The following is a 25,468-nucleotide window of genomic DNA, read 5'->3' on the forward strand; positions in this document are numbered from 1 at the left end:
TTGTTTTTAATATGAGAGCTTAGATTTTTTAAGTGCCAATCTGTGGCAAAGGGTGTGTTTTGCAGCCATGGAATACATTGGATCCTGTCTGTTGCTCACAGGTGTCAAATATGTAATCTAACATGTCAGCCTATAAGAGGTGTTCCTCACAGGTATATAAAGGGGGTAGTATACAGCATGTTTACACATCTTAGGTCAGCACCAATACATCTTGTATCTGTCTTTCTTCACATGTGGTGGGACTGGAAACCACTAACAGTTGTCCAAGGTTACACCACAGTGGTAAAACCCTGTGGCTTGTCAAGTTGTGACACCTCAACACTAACTCTGGGCATCAAGTGATTATTACCAATGAGATATCATTTTAACACTTGAAAAGACAAATAATCTAACATCAGACCTCTCTCTAGTTGCTTTGTGATGGTGGAATAACTACAAAAATGTACTTCAAAGGTGAGCTTAGTGGATCTGTATCATATAGCTTGCATGTCACTCTTTTTGAATGATGGAATAAATATTTTTGTGTATACTTATTAAATGGTTCTTGCAGACAAAAAGGTGCCTTAACCAATGGAAGCTTTTAATTCATTATTCAGAATGTCTATGGCTGCTTATCTCTGATGGCATTGTGTGTGCTTGTGAATTCCTAGATTGGTAAAATGTATGGCTTGTGCTAGTATGCTGTTTGCTTAGAATTGTCAAGTCTATTCTGTTTGTCACAGCATTACGTTTTCCCTACTTTTTCTCAAATTGTGCAACAGCAGTGCTGCCCCAAACAATGGAAGTTGTGTTTCTTACTGGTTAGAGCCAGTGTTACCTTTAATTTTTCCCACCTTCATATTGGTGCACATAACAAAATTCATGTGGTGCGGGTGGGGCTGAGGGGTTCGGAGTCTGGGAGGGGGTTCAGGGCTGGGACAGAGGCTTGGGGTGCAGGGAGTGAGGGCTCTGGCTGGGGGGTGTGGGCTCTGGGGTGGGGCCAGGGATAAGTGGTTTGGAGTGCAGTGGGGTGATCCGGGGCTACAGTGGGGAGAGAGGACTCCCCGCAGCGCGCTCTCCCCGCAGCAGCACCTGGACTGGGGCGGGAAAGGAGCCTCTCCCCACCGCGGCAGCTCTGGGGCTGGGGCTACAGGTTAGGCGCCCCTCCCCTGGCCCCAGCAGGTCCGGGTTGGGGGAGGGCCACGTCGCTCTGGGGTTGGGCTGGGCTGCACCACGCCAGGGCCTGGCTGGGTCCAGGCTGCTCCAAGGTTGGGCCGCGTCGCCCCAGGTGCAGCTGGGCCCGATCTGGCTGTGGCTTGGTCTGGGCCACAGGCTGAGTTGGGGCTGGGGGAGGGGTGCCTCTCTGGTGGCAGGTTAGGAGCCAGGCTAGGTGGGGGCTGGGGGAGGGGCACCCCTTCCCTGTCCACAGCAGGTCGCTGGGTGGGTTCTCTGAGCACCTGCACGGTACTAAATAGGTTGCTTCATGGCCGCACAGCTTACAGGGAACTTAGGTTAGAGCAGGTGGCTAGGAGTTATGAATTCTGTGTTCTGTTGTAGCTGTGCCACTGACTTGCCTTGAGCAAATCAACCTCTCACTTCCTCAGTTTCGCCATTTGTAAAATGGTGCTGACTACCTACTGTTATGAATGTTTTGTTTGTAGTGCAGTGTGAAAATTTCAGATGAAATGCACTATGGAAATGTGAAACATTAATATATTAACACATTGAGTTTTCAGTTCTAATCCTCTGTGCAGGTTCTTATTTTAACAAAACTTGCTAGCAAATTTGTGGGCCAAAGAGAGAGAAGCTAGTGACTAATCTGTTGAACTGTCAGGTGTTTACTGACAATGTCTCCCTTCCTATTCATCTGTAACTGATGGTTACCATATGTCCTCTTCTTTTAAATTAAAAAGAAAATTGGGTAAAATGGATTTTTGTTAAAGCAGTTGCTACTATACTTCATTTGACAACGTTCTGGGATTTACCTAATGGAGTAATCATTACCTGTAGAAAGAACTGTATGCATTAATGCTAAAAAGACAGGAAGGTGTTTTAGCAGAGTGATAACACTGCTCTACAGCCAAAATGCTTCTGAAATAAATGTAGTCAAACTTTACTAATTCTGGGTCACTGAGAACGAAAATGATGCTTAAAATTGTTGATTGGCTCTAGTTTTCAAGATATGTTATTGAGTCAGTATATATGACCCTTGACTTGGGAATGGTGGAGGATAAGTGAGTTATAAAGGGAAGGGATCTCAATTTAAACCAGAAATGACTAAAATACATCTTTGACTGGATCTATGAATAAATCTATGACTGGGTTTGGACAGTACTTGCTTTTTAGGCAAAACAATGAATGATGCAATCTGAAGCTGGTATTGCATCATACATGATATGAATTGCATCATGTTATTCCTAGAAGTCATGGATGATGCAATCATAACGAAGCTTACATCACTCTGCTGAATAAATTGCCCTATATCAGCTCTAGAAATCATACAGTGTCATGCTCTCTTATTTGTCAGTGTTTGATTTTGCAAAGGGACACATTTCTGTTTAGCCAAAGTGAGCAGAGATGCCTCGTACTTGTGTGAACAGTGCAGATAACTTCTGCTATGTTTGTGGTGAAGTGACTTTTGTATCACAAAAGCGCAGTATAACCACTGTGGTTAAGAAAGCCTATCACCTTTATTTTGGCTGCAAAATTGGAGATCAGGAGAAGAGGTGGGCCCCACACATATGCTGCAACACTTGTGCAACAAATCTTCGCCAGTGGTTGAACAGGAAAAGGAAATCTATGCCTTTTGCAGTGCCAATGATTTGGAGAGAGCCAACAGATCATACCAGCAATTGTTACTTCTGCATGGTGCCTCCAGTTGGGAAAGGTGTGTCAAAGAAGAAAAAGTGGACTGTGCATTATCCAAACATTCCATCAGCTAGATGCCCAGTACCCCACGGAGAAGGACTGCCGGTTCCTGATGCACCAGAATCATTCTCACTTGAGTCAGACGAGGAAGAGGATGAAACTTCTGGTCCTGAACCATTTATGTCACAGGACCCACATTTTCTCCCATCCTCCTCCCCTGAACCACACCTCATAACACAAAGTGAACTGAATGACCTTGTCAGGGATTTGGAACTACCCAAGAGTAAGGCAGAGCTGTTGGGCTCCAGACTACGGCAGTGGAATCTCCTGGCAGGTGATGTTAGGGTTTCCATGTTCCGTGACCGTCAAAAGGATCTTGTCCTATTCTTCTTCATGGAAGGTGATCTTGTAGCCTGCAACAACATCGATGGTGTGATGGCAGCCCTCAACATCGTTCACGATCCAGATTAGTGGAGGCTGTTCATTGATTCATCGAAGACGAGTCTTAAAGCTGTTTTACTGCCTAATGGCAATGTTTTGCCATCAATTCCAGTTGGTCATGCAGTCCATATGAAGGAAACCTATGACAACATGAAACAACTTTTGAGGTGCATAAACTATGACCAACATCAGTGGCAGCTTTGTGGCAATTTGAAAGCTGTTGCTCTCTTGCTTGGTCTGCAGACTGGATACACAAAGTACTGCTGTTTTCTCCGCGAATGGGATAGTCGTGCAAGAGATTCCCACTACATCAAGAAAGATTGGCCACTCCGACAGTCATTGGAGCCTGGGAGGAAAAGTGTTCAGCATCCACCATTTGTTGAATCAAGGAAGATTTTGTTACCACCCTTACACATCAAGCTGGGTCTGATGAAGAACTTTGTCAAGGCCATTGACAAAACACAAGCAGCTTTCCACCTCCGTGGAAAATTTCCAAGGTTAAGTGAAGCTAAGATAAAGGAAGGTGTCTTTGTTGGTCCTCAGATTCGTGAACTTCTTCGAGATGATGCATTTGACCATGCACTGCGTGGCAAGGAAAAGACGGCATGGAAAGCCTTCCAGTTAGTGGCAATAAATTTTCTCGGAAACAACAAGGCAGACAACTACAGGTTGTTGGTGGAAAACCTCCTCCAAGGCATACAAAAGCCTTGGTTGCAACATGTCACTAAAGATACATTTTTTGCACTCTCATCTAGATTTTTTCCCACTAACTGCGGAGCAGTGAGCGACGAGCACGGCGAGCGATTTCACCAGGACATTGCAACAATGGAGAAACGCTATCAGGGCAAATGGAGCCCATCAGTGCTTGCAGACTATTGCTGGACAGTGACAAGAGATGCTCCATTTAATGAATACAAGAGACAAGCCAAGAAGGGTCGAGTAGACACTGAATAGGACTAAACTATGTACATAATAGTTTTTTGCCTTTTGTTTCATAATAAATGTTATTTATATAACCTTTTTGCTGATTTTTAAAGTGTTACATAAACAGGACAGGTGAAATATTATCATGTAAAGCAACCATAAACACATGAAAAGACCTAGGTTTACAATTTATGATTAAAACTCTACTATCTACACAATATACATAGACATAAAATGTAAAAACTTAAATATCTTAGAAACAGTAGCCAATCAGTTGTTTTAATTGTCATATTTGAATTCAGCACATCAAAATACATAATAAATAGCACATTTTATCTCTGAAGCAGACAACTTCTCAAAAATTGTAGACCAGTGTAACACCTCTCATTCTGAAAGATAACATTACACTCCAAAGTAGTTTATTGTTTCAATCTGACATTGAAATCACGGTTAGGCCTGAATTCTTTTAATTCCTTTGCTGTCGGGCTTTTACACAGTTATGAAGAGAAACTTCTAAAAGAAGTGGTGGCAGAGTGCCTATCTTTGTAAGTTGTTAAGAATTCTTTGGCCCTCTTCTGTCATGCATTTCCTGATTTTTACCTGTTGTAAGGGAGGCGTTACCAAATTTCATGCTGTAGGTGCATTGGGAGAGGAGTTTGAGGTAGTGAATTTGGAGCCTCTGAAATGATGCACAGAACCAACTCATTTACTTGGTAAGACTTGTGATGTATCATCTTAATTTTATAAAAGCTCACGTCTGTTTTTTTTTTTTCCAGTAAGAAATTTCCAAATCTTCCTCCTCACCTACACCTTCCTGCTTTTTTGGATGGTTGTTTGAAGCTGCAATCTATTGTAGGAGGTGTTTCGGATCTGTCTTTAGCTTTCTATTATCCAGATTTTGTGGACTGGTGTGTTCACAATCATAAAGTGCTCAACCCTGGTAACACTGTGGCTGAAACTCTGGTGGTGGTTGGTTTGATGTCTGTTTTGGGAAATAGAACTGCAGTTTGGTTGGGCAAGAAATTTAAAATGGGGAACATAAAGATTATAATAGAGCTTTTGAATGAAGATCTGGTAATACTTGTTGCACCCAAGGAATAGCTAAAAGAGTGTGGATACTTTCAGTTGTTATCTGGGTTTCAGATATGTGTAGCAAAGACCTCAGCAACTGGGTAACTAAAAGGAAGTGTGGGGGAAAAACAGTAGTAGAGTTTGCTCTTCCAGCTGCAGTTTGAGTTGGTCTGTGACCCTTTTCTGTGCTTGTGGTCATAAATCATGGTAGCTAGATTAATTTGTTAATGATTGAAATGTTAGTTTTGTATCTTTGGGCCAGTGTTAGCCAAGAGTGTCTGTCCCTCTTCCTGCCAGTCTCATTATGTGAAATGTAGGGCTACTAAACTCTCTCTTAAAAAAGCAAAACCCTCAAGACTGTTGTCTTACTTAAATTATAAACTCTTCAGGGCAGGGCCCATCTCCATTATATATCTGTACCATGCCTGGCACAATGGGGTTCTGATCCAGGACTGGAGCCTTTACGCACTACTTCAGTACAAACAATGGTAGTGTGTCCTGTCAGGTATATGTGCATAAGTGAGTCTCTGATTTAACATTTGCGTTCTGCAAACTAAAAGTTGCACGAGACTTATTACCTCCTGTAATCAGATCTCCTAAGGATCAAAACAATATTTTCCTCCTGTCACGCTGTCTGAAGTGACACTCAACTGTGAGTGCCTATCTCAGGGCAGACTGTCAGAAAACAAGGGCGAAACTGGTGGTATGTTCTATAATTAGATTTCACCAATCCAGTAACAAATGTGAACTCTGGATCACTATGTCAGTCTTACCATAGAGTCTTATCTTTCAGTCCATCTTGCCACCCAGACAAACTGAACTTTACGATAAAAGGTTATTAAAACCAAAAATCACACCACATCAAGTTTCTCCCAAGAGACCAGTCACTTACCCCTGATCAGTTGGTACTTCAGGTCTTACACCAAAGATAAAGCTGGCAGCCAATTCTGTTGTAAACTAACTATAGGTTTATTAGCTAAGAAAAAGAAATGAGAGGTATTGAGAGGTTAAAGTAGGTAACATATATATTAACAAGTGAGTCAAAGTTTGTAAGTCTGAAATGATAGCAGAGGTGCAATAAACTGCCAGTTTACAAATGTCTCTCGGTCCCCTGAATAACTCTGGGGATCTGTCGTCTTGTTCAGTTATTCCACCCTGTTAGAATCCAAACAGTCCAGGAACACAGGACTGTTCCTTGAATCCATATTTATAGATTCTTCTCCAGAAAACAATCTGAATAGTGTATTTACCCTTTGACAATGAGTAGGAAATGCAGACTGAGTCTGTGAATTCCCATTGTTGACCACAATGGCCCTCGCTTTGAAGTTAGCACTCTTCTTCATTTACATTTCCAAGGCTCCAATTGTGTTTGATGAGTAATTTAATTATAGTGATATATAGATATATAATGTAAATGCCTGCCATGACATTATGATAGAAATAGATTAGTTAAAAAATACAAGTAAGATTCCATTTAGTTTTCATGAAATTTTAACACCTGAATACATTAACACACCTTTGAGCTAGGATTATTTAATTACGGGGGCATATAAATTAAATTAATGGAGATATCCCATCTCCTAGAACTGGAAGGGACCTTAAAAGGTCATCGAGTCCAGGCCCCTGCCTTCACTAGCAGGACCAAGTACAGATTTTGCCCTAGATCCCTAAGTGGCCCCCTCAAGGATTGAACTCACAACCCTGGGTTTAGCAGGCCAATGCTCAAACCACTGAGCTATCCCTGAAAACAATACAATTAACATCTCTTTTGATCTATACTAACACACAAGTGAGTTGGCCTGAATACACTATAATACCTTTTAACACTTCTTTGACAACACTTCTTTTAACAATTCATACACAAGTGAATTTGCCTGTGGCTTTGGCTTGAGCTGGTCTGTGAGCATCACACCTCCCATATGCTGTTTTTGACAAGCTCAAAACCTATCTCATAGGGGTTATGTTTTCCAAGGTCACAATTTTTGTCACTCCCTGTGTTGCTATCCAGCCAGGCTAGGACCAACCAACTGGGCATTTGCCTTTGTGCCATCTGCTTCTGGCGTTCAGGCCTAGTCTGCCTCAACCACTCCTTAGCTTGCGTGCTCTGCACCCTGCACTGCTTTGACCAGAGAGCTGCATGCAGCGCAAAAGGGGTGACCTTGTTGGTGGCTACTGCTGTCTCTTACACTGGCCTATGTCTGTGCTTGCTTAAACCGCAGCCTTGCAGCAGGTGCCTCCCATGAGCAGACTAGCAACAGGGGAAGAGAGAAAGTGGCTTGTTCTCCACTCCTGAAGCAAGAGAAAGAAGAAACTTTCATTGATTAAGGAACTAAGGGAGAGACTACTGCCAGCTTCCTTTCCCCTATCCTCAAGTGTTCTGAGTCTGGTTATTTTTCATGCCGTCTGTCCTCCAGAAGGCGTGGAGTGTTGCTTTGGCTGTAATTTTTAATTTAAAATTTCTCTGTATATATACAATAATAAAGGGCTCCTATCGAAGACTCAGCATTCTGCCACAAATCAAAAGAACAAAAATAAAACTAAATAGCCACTTACCTGCCAGCAGGACACATCTCCCTTTCCCCACATACATCAAACCCACCATCCTCTGGAGCAGCCTGCACAAATAAATGTGCCTTTCAGCGTGCCTTGAAGTTCAACAGATCAGAGCTAGCTTGGACCAGGAGGAAACTTGTTTCAGAGCTTAGAGCCTCTCACGGATAACTCTATTGCCAGCCCCCCCTCCTTTTATAAATCAAGGGGCTTCTGGTCAAGCACATCTGCTGATTGCAACTGTGGTAGTGTAGCAAGAAGAGAGAGGCAGTCTCATAAAAAGGTCCTGAGCGATTTAGGGTTTTATATAGGTCAAAACCATCCCCTTTTATCCATTAATTGACTGAAGCCCAGTGTATTAGGGTGCTACTTCAGGTAGCAGATAAAAATTAAACAAGTTTAGGAGTTCTTGGGCATCATAGTAGTGCCCAATGCAGAAAATGGAAAATAAATGCAGCGCAGGAGGCAAGACGTTTATTGCTGCTTTGAGCTTTGCTGAAGAGACACACGTTAGTACAAGAATTAAGGAGCCTGGAACTTCTGTCATTGACGTTCCATTTTCCTGTGGAAATCTTGTAGCTGCTTGGTATGTCTGTGTAAAACACCACAGCAGTTGCAGCCTCCCTGCTGTAGCACTTCATTGTACGCTGACAGGAAGGCTTCTCCCGTTGACATAGGTAATCTACCTTCCTGAGAAGCAGTAGCTAGGTCTACATCAAGAGTTAGGTTGGTATAGCTGTCTCTCGGGGGTGTGGATTTTTCACACTCTGAGAGACATAGCTATACTAATGTAAATTCCTAGTATAGACCTAAGAAACTCTAGTTCTATTTTGGTTTGACTTATTTGTTTCTGCAGGAGGTGGAACTCCCCTTATTTAAAAAATACTACAGTGTTCTGTATTAATGGCCCCCAACTCTGTACCAGCATTATTGCGAAGGTTAGTGTCTATGGCTGTTGTAGCAAGCTTTCTAATACAGTTGAAAGAAGCTAGACTTGCAACATTGGTCACATTGTTCATAATTTTTCAGGTAGCAATGCAAAACCGTACACTTATATTCTGTCTTGAGTGGCCACATTACTGTAGTATCTGAGCAGTCTCTTAATGTAGTTATCCTTACAACAACCCTGTGAAGTAGGGGTTTGCTATTATCTTCATTTTACAGTTGAGGAAACTGAGGCACAGAGACTAACTGACTCGCTCACGGTCACACAGAAAGTGTATAGATGCATAGAAAAAGTGTTTTTTTAAAAACAAACTTGGGAAGGTACCATCATAGGTGGCAGGAACTGCTTTTGCATTTTTTTTTGTTTTCCCTAATATTTATTTACTTTTCGATACATGTTCAGAAATGTCTCCTTGTCATGGGTAAAATATGGAGCATCTCCCTCGTGCCTCAAATACTCCTTGCCCTTCAAGGGATGTGTGGGGGTTAGTTTTTTAAAGACTAACTCAGCAGCAGGGTGAAGATACCTCATGTTCATGCTTTCCTTTATTATATATTTATAGGCTATTAATTGAGTCAGATGTCTTCTCCCCTCCCCCTCCGTGAATCTCTTTAAAACCTAATTCATCTTTTAGCATTTTGAAAAATAAGGGGGGGAATGCAATTTCGGAGATGTAGATTCTTGGAAATTAGTCTTCTTCGTATGGCTGGTGTAGATCGAAGTTACGTAAAATATTGTGGAAGCTTACTCTTTACCCACCAGTACAGAAGTTTTAACTGAATTAATTTTGGTATATTTTGTCAGCCAGGCAGTATTATTTGTCCTCTGTCAAAGGGCTATCAGAACAGATTTTCTCCTTTAAAATGTCTTTCCCTGTCTGACAAAGGAAGTCCAATATGCTCCAGTCTGTTTATAACACCAGTCTCTGAATCTAAAAGATTTCAATGGTTATTAAAGAGGTTGTGTTGTAATATAGATTGAAGTCCAAGTATAATAGTCTCCCATTGGGATGTGACAGTAAATAAACAACCACCCAAATCAGTTGATTATCATTGGATGCTTGTGAAATACTTTTAAAAAGCACAGTTCCTGATTGGATGGTTGGAGGCATTTTCCCATGATACTTGACATGATGCAGGCATCTACATATAGAAATGTATGTCTGGAAGGGACCTCAAGAGCTGAATTACCTGTTTGTAGAGAGCCCTATGGGAAATATTCTTCCTGTTTACAGCTAGTTCATCTGCACCATGTCTTTTATTTGTGTCCCAAAAAGATGGGATATATGCTTATGATTTCTGAAAACAAGTGAAAACGTTGTTTCTGGAAACTTAGTATGGCTATAAAATGTGTGGAAGCTTATAGTGTAAGCCAGTTTGAATAGATCTGTATAACTGTTGTGTTTCAAATGCACATGGTACAGTTCATAGGTTTACAGCTTTCTGACTGCTTATTTCTTCCAGATACACAGAAGAGATTATACCCCGGCACCCCTGCCTGAAACTTATTAGTAACTGTGAGCAGATGCTTTCCAGCCACACGTCAAGGCGCTTGATAACCATGGAAAAGGTGAAAGAATTTGAGGTAAAATGTTCTTGGGTGTGTTGTGCGAAATGGCAGCTGTCAAATATATGAAAGGTTTGCTCTACTGTTTGAACTGCAAAAGGGAATTTATTGTATTACCACCACCAGATTTGGTATTCAGTACTGGATTGTCAATTCTGCTGCTGCTAAGACGTTTTTATGACACGAATTAGAGGCTTTGAAAAATGCCACATCTTAAAGACAAAAAACAAGCTTGTTGGGTTGCTCACTTAGTCTGCAATGATTTAAGATAGTTTTTTGTTTTTAAAAAATTTTGATAACCAGTTTGCCCTGGATGAAAAATTTAATATGGGTGATGGCAGGATCTTTGAGGACAAGATATTTTTTCAGAGGTGCTGACTGCGTGCATTTCCTGTTGACTTCAGTGGGGATTGAGAGTGCTTATCTCTGAAAATTGGATTCTAAGCCATTATATATACAGTACTAAAGTCTGACATTAGTTCAATGATGTGGGGGCCTCCTGACAGTGGTATTTAATCTCCAGTTCTCATGCAGGAAAGGTAATGTGTTTTCAGTTGCTTAAACTGTTAAAGATGACTAACAAAAAAAATCAGTCTGGAAATAGAACATTAGGAAAGAGATACTTACACATGTTAGGAAAGCAGAGGCAGGTTAATAAGTAGGACATTGTTCTTAGCTAAAACGTGTAGGAGGTTAGCAAGCGCTTCCAGTATTTTCTTAATTAGGTGTAAAAAGCTATTATTTTAAACAGTGGAGGTGGTTTGAAGCAAATTAGTGCTTCAGCATTATGGTATACACTCACAATCCAGCAAGCTTCCAGTCTGGATTTCATAATGCAAGTGATGACTTAAATTGTCAAATAGCACTTACGTAGTGTAACAAATTGTATAAGTTGTTCAGAGTAGGTGCTGTTGACCTTGGCAGTAACAAACCATCATTTATAACTTAAAATTTGGAAATGTATCTCTCCCCCCTTCCCCTATGCCAGTTTTATTTTTTATATATTGACAGGTTTGACATTAATAGTATTCTCGGACTACATGTTCTAATTTAAACCACTTTTTCACCCTTCTGTATATAGACTTCAGTCATTTAGCACTATTGTGTTTTGTACATCACTTACTCTTCAGTATGTATCTTGTCAGTTCAGTGATTGAAATGCTTAGTTTTGAGCACCTGATGTTAGCTGACAAATTTACTACTTAGTTAAAAATAGCAGGTGCCTCTGCCCAGGGATCCAGAGACCTTTTCTATAACTTAAGGGCAATGAAAGGCAATGTCCTGTTTCTAGTGAAAAAGCATGTCTAAGTAATAAGTAAAGCTGTGTATTGTTTAACTCCTTCCCTCAGCAAATGCATATCTGCTGTTGAGTTTTTTGATATAGGGTATGTTTGGCATCACACTGTTTAGTTCCTTTTACGGGGATTTCTTAATTGACATTCTTCCTACTCTGTTTCATATCAAACAAATGTTCTGTAGGGACATTTTGTTGTCCAGTAAAAGTGAAGAAGTGACACGAAAAGAAGTTGTTTGGGAGAATTGGAGGTCTGCCCATTTATCTTGCTGTTGTGTGAGTGAGGGTTTTTTCATACTCCAGCATCTAGTGTACTTTTCCAGGCATTGTTCAGTATAATTTCATTTAATTAGGAACTAATTTTCTAGTGTGTGTGATAGTTCAAATACAGTGCACAGTGTCCGTGAATTATGATATATTTTTATAAAGATAGTGATTTTTATGCTTAAGGCTGTTTTAGTCACTGGTATTTTTAGTAAAAATCATTGACAGGTCACGCACAGTAAACAAAAATTCATGGCCCATGACCTGTCCCTGACTTTTACTAAAAATACTCATGACTAAAACTTGGGGGTGGGCTGCCTGGGGCCCCCACGGGTGCTGGGGGCAGGCAGGCGGTTGTGGGCAGGCAGGACCCCCACTCGGGGTGGGAGGATTGGCAGGGCCTGCAGGCTCCTACCTGCCTCCACGCCTCCCCCCACCCAGCAGCAGATTTGGGGGTGGGGAACGGCAGGGGGTTGGGGCACAGGACGGGGTGAGGCTGGCTCTGGGCAGCACTTATCTGGGGGGGCTTCCCGGAAGCAGTGACATCCCCCTCATTGAGCTCCGTCCTAGGTGGAGGTGTGGCCAGGCAGCTCTGCACGCTGCCTCCGCCTCCAGGCACGGCCCCTGCAGCTCCCATTGGCCACAGTTCCAGCTGAGCGAGGGGGATGTCACGGCTTTCAGGGAGCCCCCAGATAAGTGCTGCCAAGAGCCCGCCTCACCCAAACTCTGCTGGGGGGACAGGGGACGGGGTGTGGTGGCCCAGGACTGCTCCAGCAGTGGCTGGTGCGCCTGGCGCAGGGGCTGCCTGAGCTGTCCCTGAGCCAAGCGCACCGGCCACTGCAGAAGTCATGGAAATTCACGGAATCCGTGAGCTCCGTGACAAACACGCAGCCTTAATTATACTGCATAATCATCATGCAATATTGCCAGGAATTACCAGTACTAGCAGTAATGAATACATTGTATATATTTATGTACAGTATAAACACTCTAAAACCCTGACTCCACTAAAGAAATTGATCTATTGTTGAAAACACTCATCTGCAATGGGTCCCATTGAACGGGTGTTGAAAATTGGTCGTGTTTATAATTTCAAGAAATTAGTGATCTAAGAGACCAAAGTAGACATGAATCCTATCCACAAATATTAATTGACATACATAATTTTATCATAAGCATAAAGAACATCCCAGTAATAAACTACTTGAATTGTTTTTATCTCATTAAGTTCAATAGGAATTCCTCTTATAGCTGATAAAGATCTTATTTTTTGTAAATGTGCAGTAATGTGCACACTTACGCAGAGCAAACTGGACAAAGTCTATACAAAAAATGTGCTCAAGTATGGCACACAATGGGTGGGAAATCTTAAAAGAAACATTTTGAGGCTTACTTTGGGCCAAGGTGTCTTATTAATTACTTCACTCCTTCCCCATAATAAATGGGTATGGCCATATTGGAGGTAGGTTAAAAATAGCTAGTTAATACCTTATGAATCTGTATGAAATAAAAACCAAGAAGGTGGAAGAACAAGAAGGAAAGGAAGTGGGGGAGAAGTAAAGTTTGAGGGATATGAGGTGAGTATTTGCTATCCTTGATGATAAGGACCTAAAACCATTATTATAAAGGGGGCCTTTTACAGCATGAAAGTGTCTTGTAGTTTCTCCCAGGGTTGGGGAGGGATTTGGTTGGATGTGGATACCTCCCAGGTCTCAGTGTTATTCTTTGTTCAGGGCCAGTGCTATTAGAGCAAGCTTTTTCCACATAGGGGATATGAGCCTGTCCTCATCAAGGCTGATGAGGAGGCAGAGTTTAGAATTTGGCATGCATGTGGAAGCACCATAGTATGTCCGACGGTGAGGCATATGAATGGCTGCTTCTTCAGCAGATGCTGAATCTGTGAAGCTTATGGTGTATAATCTGGTTGGTATCCAGTAAAATTGGTTCAGTGTTTTGTTTTAGGTTAGCTGTAGGTTGAGCCAAGTTGAAGTGTACTGTACTTGATGTTGCACCAGGTTAGTTTCCAGGGAAGGAGGAAACAAACAGATTTATGTTGCATACTTCATATTTTTCTAATTCCAAAGTAGAATCAGATGGAAAATGTGTAACTACAAATGTATATGGAACAAAACAATTTCCAGCATTATTACAGGAAGTATTCTTGAGGCTCCATATCTATTCTTTAAAGATTGACTTGTTTTTAAATTCCTCTTGTAGTTAGGGTTTTGGGGGCGCAGGGGGCATCTCTTGTCTGTTCCACTTTTTTAATAAAACTGTCTAGCTTCTAGTTTTGTGGGGCTTGTTGAGTCACCCTGTAAAATATTTTGATGACTATATACTCTCTTCCACTTTCAGTTTCACTACTATTCTGTGTCTGGTGTCTTTCCAGAATCATTCATATCTATTTTGCTGGTGATTGTTCTTGTTCTGAAACTTTTAATCTGTACTCCTGACAAAATACTGATATCTGTAGAGTATCTAGAGGAGAGGGGCTGTTGACCACACTTGAAAAATGTGCCTATGAATTGCATGTCAAGATAGGAACAAGAACTAGACTGAAAGTGCATTCTGAACAAATGACTGCCCATGAAAAGACTTGGGAGCAAAGTGTTAATGGATTTGCAAAGCTGAAGGTTTCCAGCACCTCCTTGTCACATGGTCATTCTAGGCATCTTTATTGGTGTTGAGTTTTTTCTACTGTATTTAGCAGCATCCGTTGCTAGACTTGACCCTGTTGGCCTGTTTGAACTACTTGGTGATGTTTATAGCTGTCTAAAATTTGTACAAGGGTTTCTCTAGCTACTGTCCAGTTCCAGATGTAGAACACTGGGAAGCTGTGATAAGGGTAGGAGGATTTTTTAAAACAAAAAACAGACATGAGTAATTACCCTGAGGCTGAACTGAGGCCCACTAGATTCAGCATAAGCTTGTACATTACATTGGATATTTGCACAGATGTTAAACACCGCTCTATTTGTAAACTTCAGTTCTTTTCCCTCCTCCCCTACCTGCTTTATTATGCTAGAAATATATTGCACCATTTTTAGATTATTCTATATAAGCAAAACTAATGTGAAGTTGCATGATCAAATAAGTTGTAAGCACTTAGGCTGATGTCAAAGTGAAAGCCACTTTTCTGGCTTTCATTTATTGTAGGATGCATCATAAGCCATATGTGGGTAAACGTTTATGTAAAACAGCAGTTTAGTTGAAAATTGGTGCCATTGAGGAGAATATAAATATATCATGGTCCATACCAATGTTGTGAAAGAAATCATTATCAGAGAATGACAGTAGGTTAAAGGATGGTGGAAACCTGACTCTTACAAACAAAGGAGGAAATCACTTGCTTTCCTGAGCTGATACCATAATAGTGATGGATTTAGTCAAGTTAGTGTCTACAGTTCATTGTTGGCCACTCTTGGTGCCTGACCCAAAGCAATGGCTTCTAGAGAAACTTCACCTGCTTGTGCAGAGTAACCAGTTAAATGTTTTACCTCTAATACCAACTTTGGGCAGTGGTTACAAAGAAAATAAAATGTAAAAACTTTTCCTTTTCTTTCCCCTCCTCTTCAGTTTCAGGTCTGGGGAACAAAACAGAAAAAGAGGGGTGGAAGATGTCATTGCACTGGAGTAGGTAATGTTAGGGAGAGGAATGGCTTTAAGGTGATAGTTCAAATGATAAAGGTCAACTTTTGTCCCTGACCTGTTGCTTTAAATAAATAATAATAATAATTAATGGAGATATCCCATCTCCTAGAACTGGAAGGGACCTTGAAAGGTCATCGAGTCCAGCCCCATTCCTTCACTAGCAGGACCAAGTACTGATTTTGCCCCAGATCCCCAAGTGGCCCCCTCAAGGATTGAACTCACAACCCTGGATTTAGCAGGCCAATGTTCAAACCACTGAGCTATCCCTCCCCGGGAAAAAAAAAAAACGCGGGAGCTAGGGGAAGAAAAGGCACAATATTTGGAAATTGCACCTGACAATTCAATGGTACAAGAGGATTTGACACTAACACTTTAATTGTGTGAAATCTGCTGTGCTGCAGATTTCATTAACTAGTGTGACCAATGCACCTACTGTAGGGTGTATATGAAGAGAGTCTCTTAGAGATTTGGCAGAGATACTGTTGCAGGATTAGTGCTTGTGTAGACCTGCTGACTTCAGCCATTATTCAGAAGCATATTTCAGTTAACCATTATTTTCTGTTCATTGTAATTACCTAACATCCAGCAAAAATAGTAGAGAATAAATTATTTCCAAAAGATCTTGCATGTATTTGTCATTTTATAAATGTCAGAATATCACTACTGTTCAGATTCTACCCATTCAGCTTGTCATTAGGTATCAGGTTGTCATGCTGCCTAGCATGGAACAGAGCTATGAGTACCGATTTCAGGTCAGACTGCCAGAAAATAGGGCATGCACCCCAAACTGGTGGTTTATTCTATCCTAAGTCTTCACCAAGCCAGTAACAAATGTGTGCTTCCAAATTACTATACTAGTTATTATGAAGCCACAAACTGTCCCATCAGGCCCTCTAGCCTCTCATGCACCATCCAGACAAACCAGACTTCTGTGATAAATGATTATTAAAACCAGAAATCACATCTATTGGGTTCTTCCAGTTCTAGTGAACCAGACACTCACCCCAGGTCAATATGTACTTCAGGATCTCACCAAATACCACATTTAGGGTTGCCAGGCGTTTGGTTTTCTGAGTTTCTGCTAAAAGTCCAGTTGGCTGCAGCGGGATAGGCAGGCTCTGTGCCTAGCTCCGTGTGGCTCCTGGGAAGTGGCCTGCATGTCTCTCAGACTCCTAGGCAGAGGGGTGGCCAGGGGGCTCTGCGCACTGCCCTCACCCGCAGGCATCACCCTGAGTGCTGGCCCCGCAGCTCTCATTGGCCGAGAACCATGGCCAATGAGAGCTGTGGGGGCGGCACCTGCAGGTGGAGGCAGCGGATGGAACCCTCTGGCCACTCCTCCGCCTAGAAGTCGGAGGGACATGTCGCCACTTCCTGGGTGCTGCCTGCGGTCAGTGCCACCCGGAGCCCCCTCCTGTGCCCCAACCACCTGCCCCAGCCTTGAGCCCCCCCCCATGTACCCAACCCCTTGCCCCACCCTGGAGCCCGCACCCAGAGCCCATACCCACACCCCAAACCCCAGCCCAGAGCCCTCTCCCACACTGTAAAACTCTCAATCCCAGCCCAGAGCCCCCTCCTACACTCCAAACCCTTCATCCCTTATCCCTATCCTTTAACCTTTATCAATATATTAGAAGCAAGAGGAAGACCAAAGACAGGGTAGGCCCACTGCTCAGTGAAGAGGGAGAAACAGTAACAGGAAACTTGGAAATGGCAGAGATGCTTAATGACTTCTTTGTTTCGGTCTTCACTGAGAAGTCTGAAGGAATGCCTAACATAGTGAATGCTAATGGAAAGGGGGTAGGTTTAGCAGATAAAATAAAAAAAGAACAAGTTAAAAATCACTTAGAAAAGTTAGGTGCCTGCAAGTCACCGGGGCCTGATGAAATGCATCCTAGAATACTCAAGGAGCTAATAGAGAAGGTATCTGAGCCTCTAGCTATTATCTTTGGAAAATCATGGGAGACGGGAGAGATTCCAGAAGACTGGAAAAGGGTAAATATAGTGCCCATCTATAAAAAGGGAAATAAAAACAACCCAGGAAACTGCAGACCAGTTAGTTGAACTTCTGTGCCAGGGAAGATAATGGAGCAAGTAAGTAAGGAAATCATCTGCAAATACTTGGAAGGTGGTAAGGTGATAGGGAATAACCAGCATGGATTTGTAAAAAACAAATCGTGTCAAACCAATCTGATAGCTTTCTTTGATAGGATAACGAGTCTTGTAAATAAGGGAGGAGCTATGGATGTGGTATACCTAGACTTTAGTAAGGCATTTGATACGGTCTCGCATGATATTCTTATCGATAAACTAGGCAAATACAGTTTAGATGGGGCTACTATAAGGTGGGTGCATAACTGGCTGGATAACCGTACTCAGAGAGTTGTTATTAATGGTTCCCAATCCTGCTGGAAAGGCATAACAAGTGGGGTTCCGCAGGGGTCTGTTTTGGGACCGGCTCTGTTCAATATCTTCATTAACGACTTAAATATTGGCATAGACAGTATACTTATTAAGTTTGCGGATGATACCAAACTGGGAGGGATACCAACTGCTTTGGAGGACAGGGTCATAATTCAAAATGATCTGGACAAATTGGAGAAATGGTCTGAGGTAAACAGGATGAAGTTTAACAAAGACAAATGCAAAGTGCTCCACTTAGGAAGGAAAAATCAGTTTCACACATACAGAATGGGAAGAGACTGTCTAGGAAGGAGTACAGCAGAAAGGGATCTAGGGGTTATAGTGGACCACAAGCTAAATATGAGTCAACAGTGTGATGCTGTTGCAAAAAAAGCAAACATGATTCTGGGATGTATTAACAGGTGTGTTGTGAGCAAGACACGAGAAGTCATTCTTTCGCTCTACTCTGCACTGGTTAGGCCTCAGCTGGAGTATTGTGTCCAGTTCTGGGCACCGCATTTCAAGAAAGATGTGGAGAAATTGGAGAGGGTCCAGAGAAGAGCAGCAAGAATGATTAAAGGTCTTGAGAACATGACCTATGAAGGAAGGCTGAAAGAACTGGGTTTGTTTAGTTTGGAAAAGAGAAGACTGAGAGGGGACATGATAGCAGTTTTCAGGTATCTAAAAGGGTGTCATAAGGAGGAGGGAGAAAACTTTTCACCTTAGCCTCTGAGGATAGAACAAGAAGCAATGGGCTTAAACTGCAGCAAGGGAGGTCTAGGTTGGACATTAGGAAAAAGTTCCTAACTGTCAGGGTGGTTAAACACTGGAATAAATTGCCTAGGGAGGTTGTGGAATCTCCATCTCTGGAGATATTTAAGAATAGGTTAGATAAATGTCTATCAGGGATGGTCTAGACAGTATTTGGTCCTGCCATGCGGGTAGGGGATTGGACTGGATGACTTCTTGAGGTCCCTTCCAGTCCTAGAATCTATGAATCTATGAATCCCCAGCCCCACCCCCAAGCCCACACCCCCAGCTGGAGCCCTCACCCCTTGCTGTACCCCAACCCCCTGCCCCAGCCTGAAACCCCCTCCCACACTCCGAATCCCTTGGCACCAACTCAGAGCCTCCTCCTGCACCCCAAACCCCTCTCCCCCGGCACTACCTCAAAGCCCACCCCCCCAGCCCAGAGCCTGTACTCCCTTCCATACCCTAACCCCCTGCCCCAGCCTGGTGAAAATGAGCAAGTGAGCGAGTGATGGAGGGAGCGGGGATGCAGTGAGTGGAGGGCAGAGCCTCAGAGAAGGAGCAGAGCCAGGTGGGGCCTCAGAGAAGGGGCAAGTGTGTTCAGTTTTCTGCAGTTAGAAAGTTGGCTGCAGCATTGGTTGCCAATCTTTAGTAAACTAAGTAAAGATTTATTAATAAAAAAAAGAGAAGAGAGTTACTAAAAGGTTAAAATGAATCCTATGCATGACAGTTGATTTCAGAGTTTGTAGATCAGGATAATAGCAGTGATGTTAAATCTGTTAGCTTGCAATAAGTCTCTCTGGATCTTCCAAAAGATTGGGGGTATTTGGTCCTTTTTTCAAAGCTTCCCTTTGTTAGAAATCATAGTCCAGAGATGTGGAGCAGGAAAGAGGCCAGGAGTTGTCAGTCTCCAGTTTATACCCCCATGTGCATGGAAAGTTCCTATCTCAAACATGGAGTCGGGGTCACATGCTCTACAAGTCCTGTTGAGTCACTGGGCCTCCATTGTTCATACTGTCTTTGAGGCATCCTCAGGAGGGGCCCACTGGAAGAGCTGATTCTCCTTAATGGCCCATCAACACATGGCTGGCTCGTCTTGATGTAAATCTGTCTTCTGGGTGTTACCAAGGGACACAACATGTTTGAGATTCAAACACATAGCAAAGATTCTTAACCTTCATATACAATGATAATACATGCATATAAATAGGATAACATTGTTCAACAGATTACATCTTTTTAAATTATACCTTACAAGGTATACGTTATATAAGATTTATCACAGTTGTGCAACAGTGGTGATGCCTTAGTGTAAACATAGTCATCTTTCTTTTTATACAGGGTCACACTGGTGTTCTAGGCAAAAATGAAATAGACAACCTAAATGCACCAACCTACCTATTTAGTGTCTTAATAAAACAAAGGAAATGTTAAAATAGGTTTTAAATATTAGTATCTGAGTCTGAAATCAGGAATGAATTTGATTTTGATCATTCCAATTCTAGTCCTTCCCTACAGAATTATGTGTATTTTGATTGGTAAATTATTGGATTCAGAACAGTTCAATGTTTGACTTTTTCCTTTAAGAAGAGAGCAAACCATAATTAGAATGTTTGATCAATGGGTTGACTACTTCCTTAAATCTGTTATGGATTTACCCATGTCATCTTTCTCCTACCCTCTCTCTTTACCTTCTCTGTATTTAAATAGACTTGTTAGCACCTGGAGTTTAATGTTGTTCTATTTGTGTGTTTACACATTACATTTCCTTAGATACCTTTGGTTTTGGTAGCTTGAGCTAATGGAATTTACTGGTAGAGACAAAACTACACCTCTACCCCGATATAACGCGACCCAATATAACATGAATTCGGATATAACGCGGTAAAGCAGCGCTCTGGGGGGGCGGGGCTGCGCACTCCGGCAGATCAAAGCAAGTTCGATATAACGCGGTTTCACCTATAACGCAGCAAGATTTTTTGGCTCCCGAGGACAGCGTTATATCGGGGTAGAGGTGTATATGCACGTATACAGGAATATATCTAATTGTATCTAGTAGACTAGGGAAGTTGTACGCGTACACACAAACCAGTTTTACAAATCTTAGTTTCAGTCTTTTAAATTACACATTGTAGTTTTTCTAAGTGTCATGCACTCTGAAGCCAATGGGACTCCTTGCAATCACAAAGTTCCAATTGTGCAGATTGCTTTGTAGGCTTAGAATCTAAAAGAGTTGCATAAAGGGGGGAAGCTCCTTTGAATTTAACTATTTTAACCTTGTTACTATCTGGTGTTGAAAAATGTTCCACATTACTATCAGGGTATTTAATATTAATAAAAACAAATGTCCACTACATCATGGTCACCATATGGTATTGACTAAGGTTTGGAGACTTTATTCTGTTGAGTGTAAATGTTGCCTTAAATTATTTTCATCTTATTGTTTGCATTTATGTGACAAAATCTACTAGAGAAACCCTAATTTCAAAGCAGTGGGAAGGATAACCCTCTACTGATAATTATAAACTGAATAACTTGCTGCTTTGTTTTAAAGTAAAGTACAGTCACAAACCTCATATGTATATACAGAAGAAACACTTTCCTGGACCACTTGGCTTTTTTTTTTTTTTTTTTGAGGTTTCTTTTACTAATTCAAGCCTTGTTGACAAGCATGATCAATTTAATGGCAGTCTAGCATTATGGTTAGTGTAAAGTAGCCAGCAAGTTTTATTCCCAAGCAAAGTTGATGTGTTCTAATGTATAATATAGATATTTGACAGGCATTTTGAAACTTAATTACGTGTATTTTGAACAAAATCTCTTGGCCTTAAAAGCCAGTAAATGGCTAAAATGACATTTATTTTTGTGTGTGTGTGTGTGTGTGTGTGTGTGTGTGTGTGTGTGTGTGTGTGTGTGTGTGTGTGTGTGTCATTTTAGCCATTTACTGGCTTTTAAGGCCAAGAGATTTTGTTCAAAATACACGTAATTACATTTCAAAATTCCTGTCAAATATCTATATTATACATTAGAACACATCAACTTTGTTATACACACACATATATACCAACTTAGCCAAACGTAGTTTCTTAACATAAGATGTGTATAATTTATAAGGATATCAGTCAAAATGTTAACATTATAGCTGAGTGAATACTGCACAAAACGAAGCAAAAAACCCAACCACTCTTCCACCAATATCTGTAATTTTTATACGAATTCACTCTGGCCATTCTTGTGCCTCTTTTGTGTTTGCTTTCCACAAATATTTGAGTGATTAAGTGTTACTGGTAGCAGCATTTCCAGAAACCAAACTTTAAATTGCTGTCTGAGTAATCATCATGGTGGAAGTGCCTGTCCACGTCTCTGGTCAGGAGACAGCTGCGTGCTGCTGTTTCGATCTGAAAAATTGCAATTAAACAGCACAGCTCCTTTTCAAATATCGGATATCAAATACTCGTAGCAAATTGTTCAAGATTGATGCATAGAATGGAAAAGGGCAAGAAGATTTGAATAATGAATACACTTGAAATGATCCAAGAATATCTGCAAACTCGCATAAATTATTCATTGCAAATTATTTCTGAATTCTATTTAATATTGAAATTTGGAGAAGAATATCAACATTCCTGTAAATTCTGATTAAAACTTGAGTTATCTTTGGACTATTTAAACAAAAAAACAAAAAAAACCTGAGAATGACTTTGTTTGACTATTTACTTTCATTTGCCATTTTTTGAATCGAGCTTTTGGGACTAACCTCTGTATTTTAATGCTATACAGGACAACGACCAGTATTCTCACTTGTTGGATTATCAGTCTTTGCTATACAAGGGTCACAATGCCTTTCGTGAGAAGTATTTCAGTGGTGTGACAAAGAGGATTGCCAAGGAAGAAAAAGACAACCAGAAGTAAAAAAAAAAATTAAAAATGAGGAAAGTATGAAGATTGTATTTCTTTGTAAAGACATCTGGATGCTTTAGAAAGCAAATACTGTTTTTAATTTTGAGAAAGTCACAATGAAAACCACAACATAGGTTAAGAACAGTTCTTTTTAATTAGCTTTGTTTATAGCAGATTTATTGTACAAGTTTTTTGAGCCTTATTTAATTTATATTTGTACTTTCAAGTACTAATGATGATTGACTAAAACCATTATTATTATTCTTTTACCATTAACTTTTACAGAAAATAGTGGTATTGTTTGGCTTCTTAAACTGTGAACATCTGGATGCTTTAGAAACACGTAATAGAGATCAAGGTTTGCTTATTAGGAATATTGCTTTCATTTGTTTTGTTTTTTTGTAACTGATACACAATAAAAACCAACAGAGCTTGTTGTGACTTTTTAAAATTGTGTTGCATGCAACAGATTCTCATGTGAATTCTTACTGCCATGTACTGGGCCAGCTATGTTTTAAAAAACAAACAAACAAACAAAAAACCTCTAGGAGCTGAGGACCTGACAAGGCTTGGAGAGCCTATTAAACCCCATAAAGCCTGTCCACATCTGAAGCTCATCTGTACCTTGGATTTGCTGTTGCATTCCTAAACTTTGACTGCTGGTCAAGCCAACTGTCTGCAATTTTTGATTCAGAAACTAACTGATAGTTAAAGCAGTAACAACAACAAAAGATTTGGTAATGGTTTCTTAATGGTATTAAGCCTGATCAGCTCTTTGAAACTGAAATTTTATTTTTTAACGGGAAAACTTTGCTGAACCTACATTGTGTCCATCGTGAAAATATCTTGCTTGAAAACTGCTAGACCCATTAATTAAGGATATTAATGGCTTTACTTGCTTTTGATGATCAAATATACTTCAGCAGGGCATTGGTGAGTGTATCTATTTGTTCCAGATAGATAGAGCCCCATTTCTTAATTTGCTGCAGGTTATTGTGGTCATATAATAGTCTGCATATAGTGGTGACCTTCAAAAAGCCAGTGATACGTAGGCAGGCATGAGTCTGCATCTCTTCGGTTCATTGACTTATTTCACCTTCCCTTGTGTTTGACTCTGAGGGCATGGCTACACTGGAGAGTTTACAACAGCGCAGCTGCAACAATGCAGCTGCATTGCTGTGAGCTGTCTAATGTAGCTCCAACAGAGCCCTACTGCCGGCTTAACTACTCCAGCCCCGCGCTCCGTGAGCAGCGGTAGTTATGTTGGCAGGAGAAGCTCTCCCACCGACATAGCGCTGTCTATGCCGGCACTTTAGTTGGTATAACTTGTGTTGTCCGGGGGGTGATTTATTCACAACCAACCCCCGTTCTTCTGAGCGACATAAGTTATACTGACATAAGCTATAGTATAACAGCCTATGTTCCAGCAGGGAGAGGTTACATTTTTAATGACAATTTTGTCTAATCTTCTGGATGTAATTTTTGGTGTTTGGGTAATTTCTAAAGTACTGATTTATTTTCAGTGTTTCCATTATAAACTACTGTGTTTTAAAGTCTCAAAGTGGGCCATAACAGCTGAACTAGTAGTAAAAAGAACCTTAAATCTAGTAAGTTTTTTTTTTTTTAAACAAAATTTGAATTGGCCATTTTAAAGTACTGCACCAAAAAATTTACTGCTTTGAAAAGTTGTCTTTAAGTAACTAAAATGGCTTTAATTTTAGCAATAAAATTTGGTATTTAGTCTTTATTTTAAAATTTAAATAACTCAGTGTTTCCTCTTCATGGGTAGATACTGTGATGTATTTGCTGTGCATTTATAATTTACTGTTATCTTCATGATGAAAGTTACACTGGGCAGACATGATCTAAATAGCTGTACAAGATATGAGGCAGTGGAGAATCAGGCCCCATATATGTGAGAGAGCTTTGATTTAGTGTCTCCTCCACTTGTCCCAGAATGCTGCTACTTCAGGAATGACATGTAGCATCTATTTAGCGTGTGACAGACTGCTAATATCCTGAGCAAATTTTATGGAATTAAGGTAACTCAATAAAGTATTAAGTCAGACCTTATTGAATTAGGGTTAATACCTTTGGGGTACTGTATTTAAAATGCAATTTGCTATGTGTTATTGTTGCATAGTATGTGCCTTCTCTAGTAGAAGGGGGTGCTAATGTACTTTCTCTGTTTATCAGCCCTTTAAAGCCACCTGCCAGGAGAGGTTTTCATATACTAATTCAAATTGAATTCTCCAGGGACTTACAGAAGATGATGATTTTTGGATAAATAACCTGGTTTTAAGCTGGTTCCAGCACCCATGTTCTGAGACCCTCTAAGATTGGGTGCCTGTTCTGAGCAGAAGCTATGATGAACTTGTTACCACAAAGGAAACCCTCTGGGTGGGGTGTTTCAGCACTGCTTCTGCCAGAGAGCTCCCCATGTTAGAGTTGGGCTGGTGTCTGGTAAGTTCATGAGCATGTACATAGGTTCTTCTATTAAAGTGGGTGCCCTGGCTAGACCAGTGAGGGGAAATACAGGTGCATTTGCCCTGAAATGAGACAAGCAGTTCACACATCACGTTCTTTTCCTCTCCTGGAATTGACACCTCCTCATCTATTATTGGGAGTGGACTACATCCACCCTGATTGAATTGGCCCTGTCAACACTGGTTCTCCACTTGCGAAGTAACTCCTTGCTCTCCATGTGTCAGTATATAATGCCTGCATCTGTAACTTTCACTCTGTGCATCTGAAGAAGTGAGGTTTTTACCCATGAAAGCTTATGCCCAAATAAATCTGTTAGTCTTTAAGGTGCCACCAGACTCCTTGTTGTTTAAGTAACTGAAGAGTACCACATTCCAATT

At 41.1% G+C, this 25,468-nt stretch overlaps 1 protein-coding gene across 4 annotated transcripts in view; it reads left to right on the top strand.

Annotated features, from left to right (window-relative positions):
• Positions 1–23,038, top strand: part of TRMT11 (tRNA methyltransferase 11 homolog) — a 53,284-nt gene extending 30,246 nt beyond the window's left edge. For 3 of the 4 annotated variants that reach the window (XM_005280210.5, XM_005280211.5, XM_042847997.2), the window contains 2 exons: positions 10,243–10,363; positions 22,485–23,038. In XM_005280210.5, coding sequence (XP_005280267.2) covers positions 10,243–10,363; positions 22,485–22,616 — 253 coding nt within the window. In that variant the 3' untranslated portion in view covers positions 22,617–23,038. The remainder of the gene's footprint in view (positions 1–10,242; positions 10,364–22,484) is intronic. The other variant, XM_024113828.3, reaches the window with a different exon arrangement.
• The last annotated feature ends 2,430 nt before the right edge of the window (positions 23,039–25,468 follow it).

The sequence above is a fragment of the Chrysemys picta genome, chromosome 3 (genome assembly GCF_011386835.1).
Source record: "Chrysemys picta bellii isolate R12L10 chromosome 3, ASM1138683v2, whole genome shotgun sequence".
In the NCBI taxonomy this organism is placed as follows: Eukaryota; Metazoa; Chordata; order Testudines; family Emydidae; genus Chrysemys; species Chrysemys picta.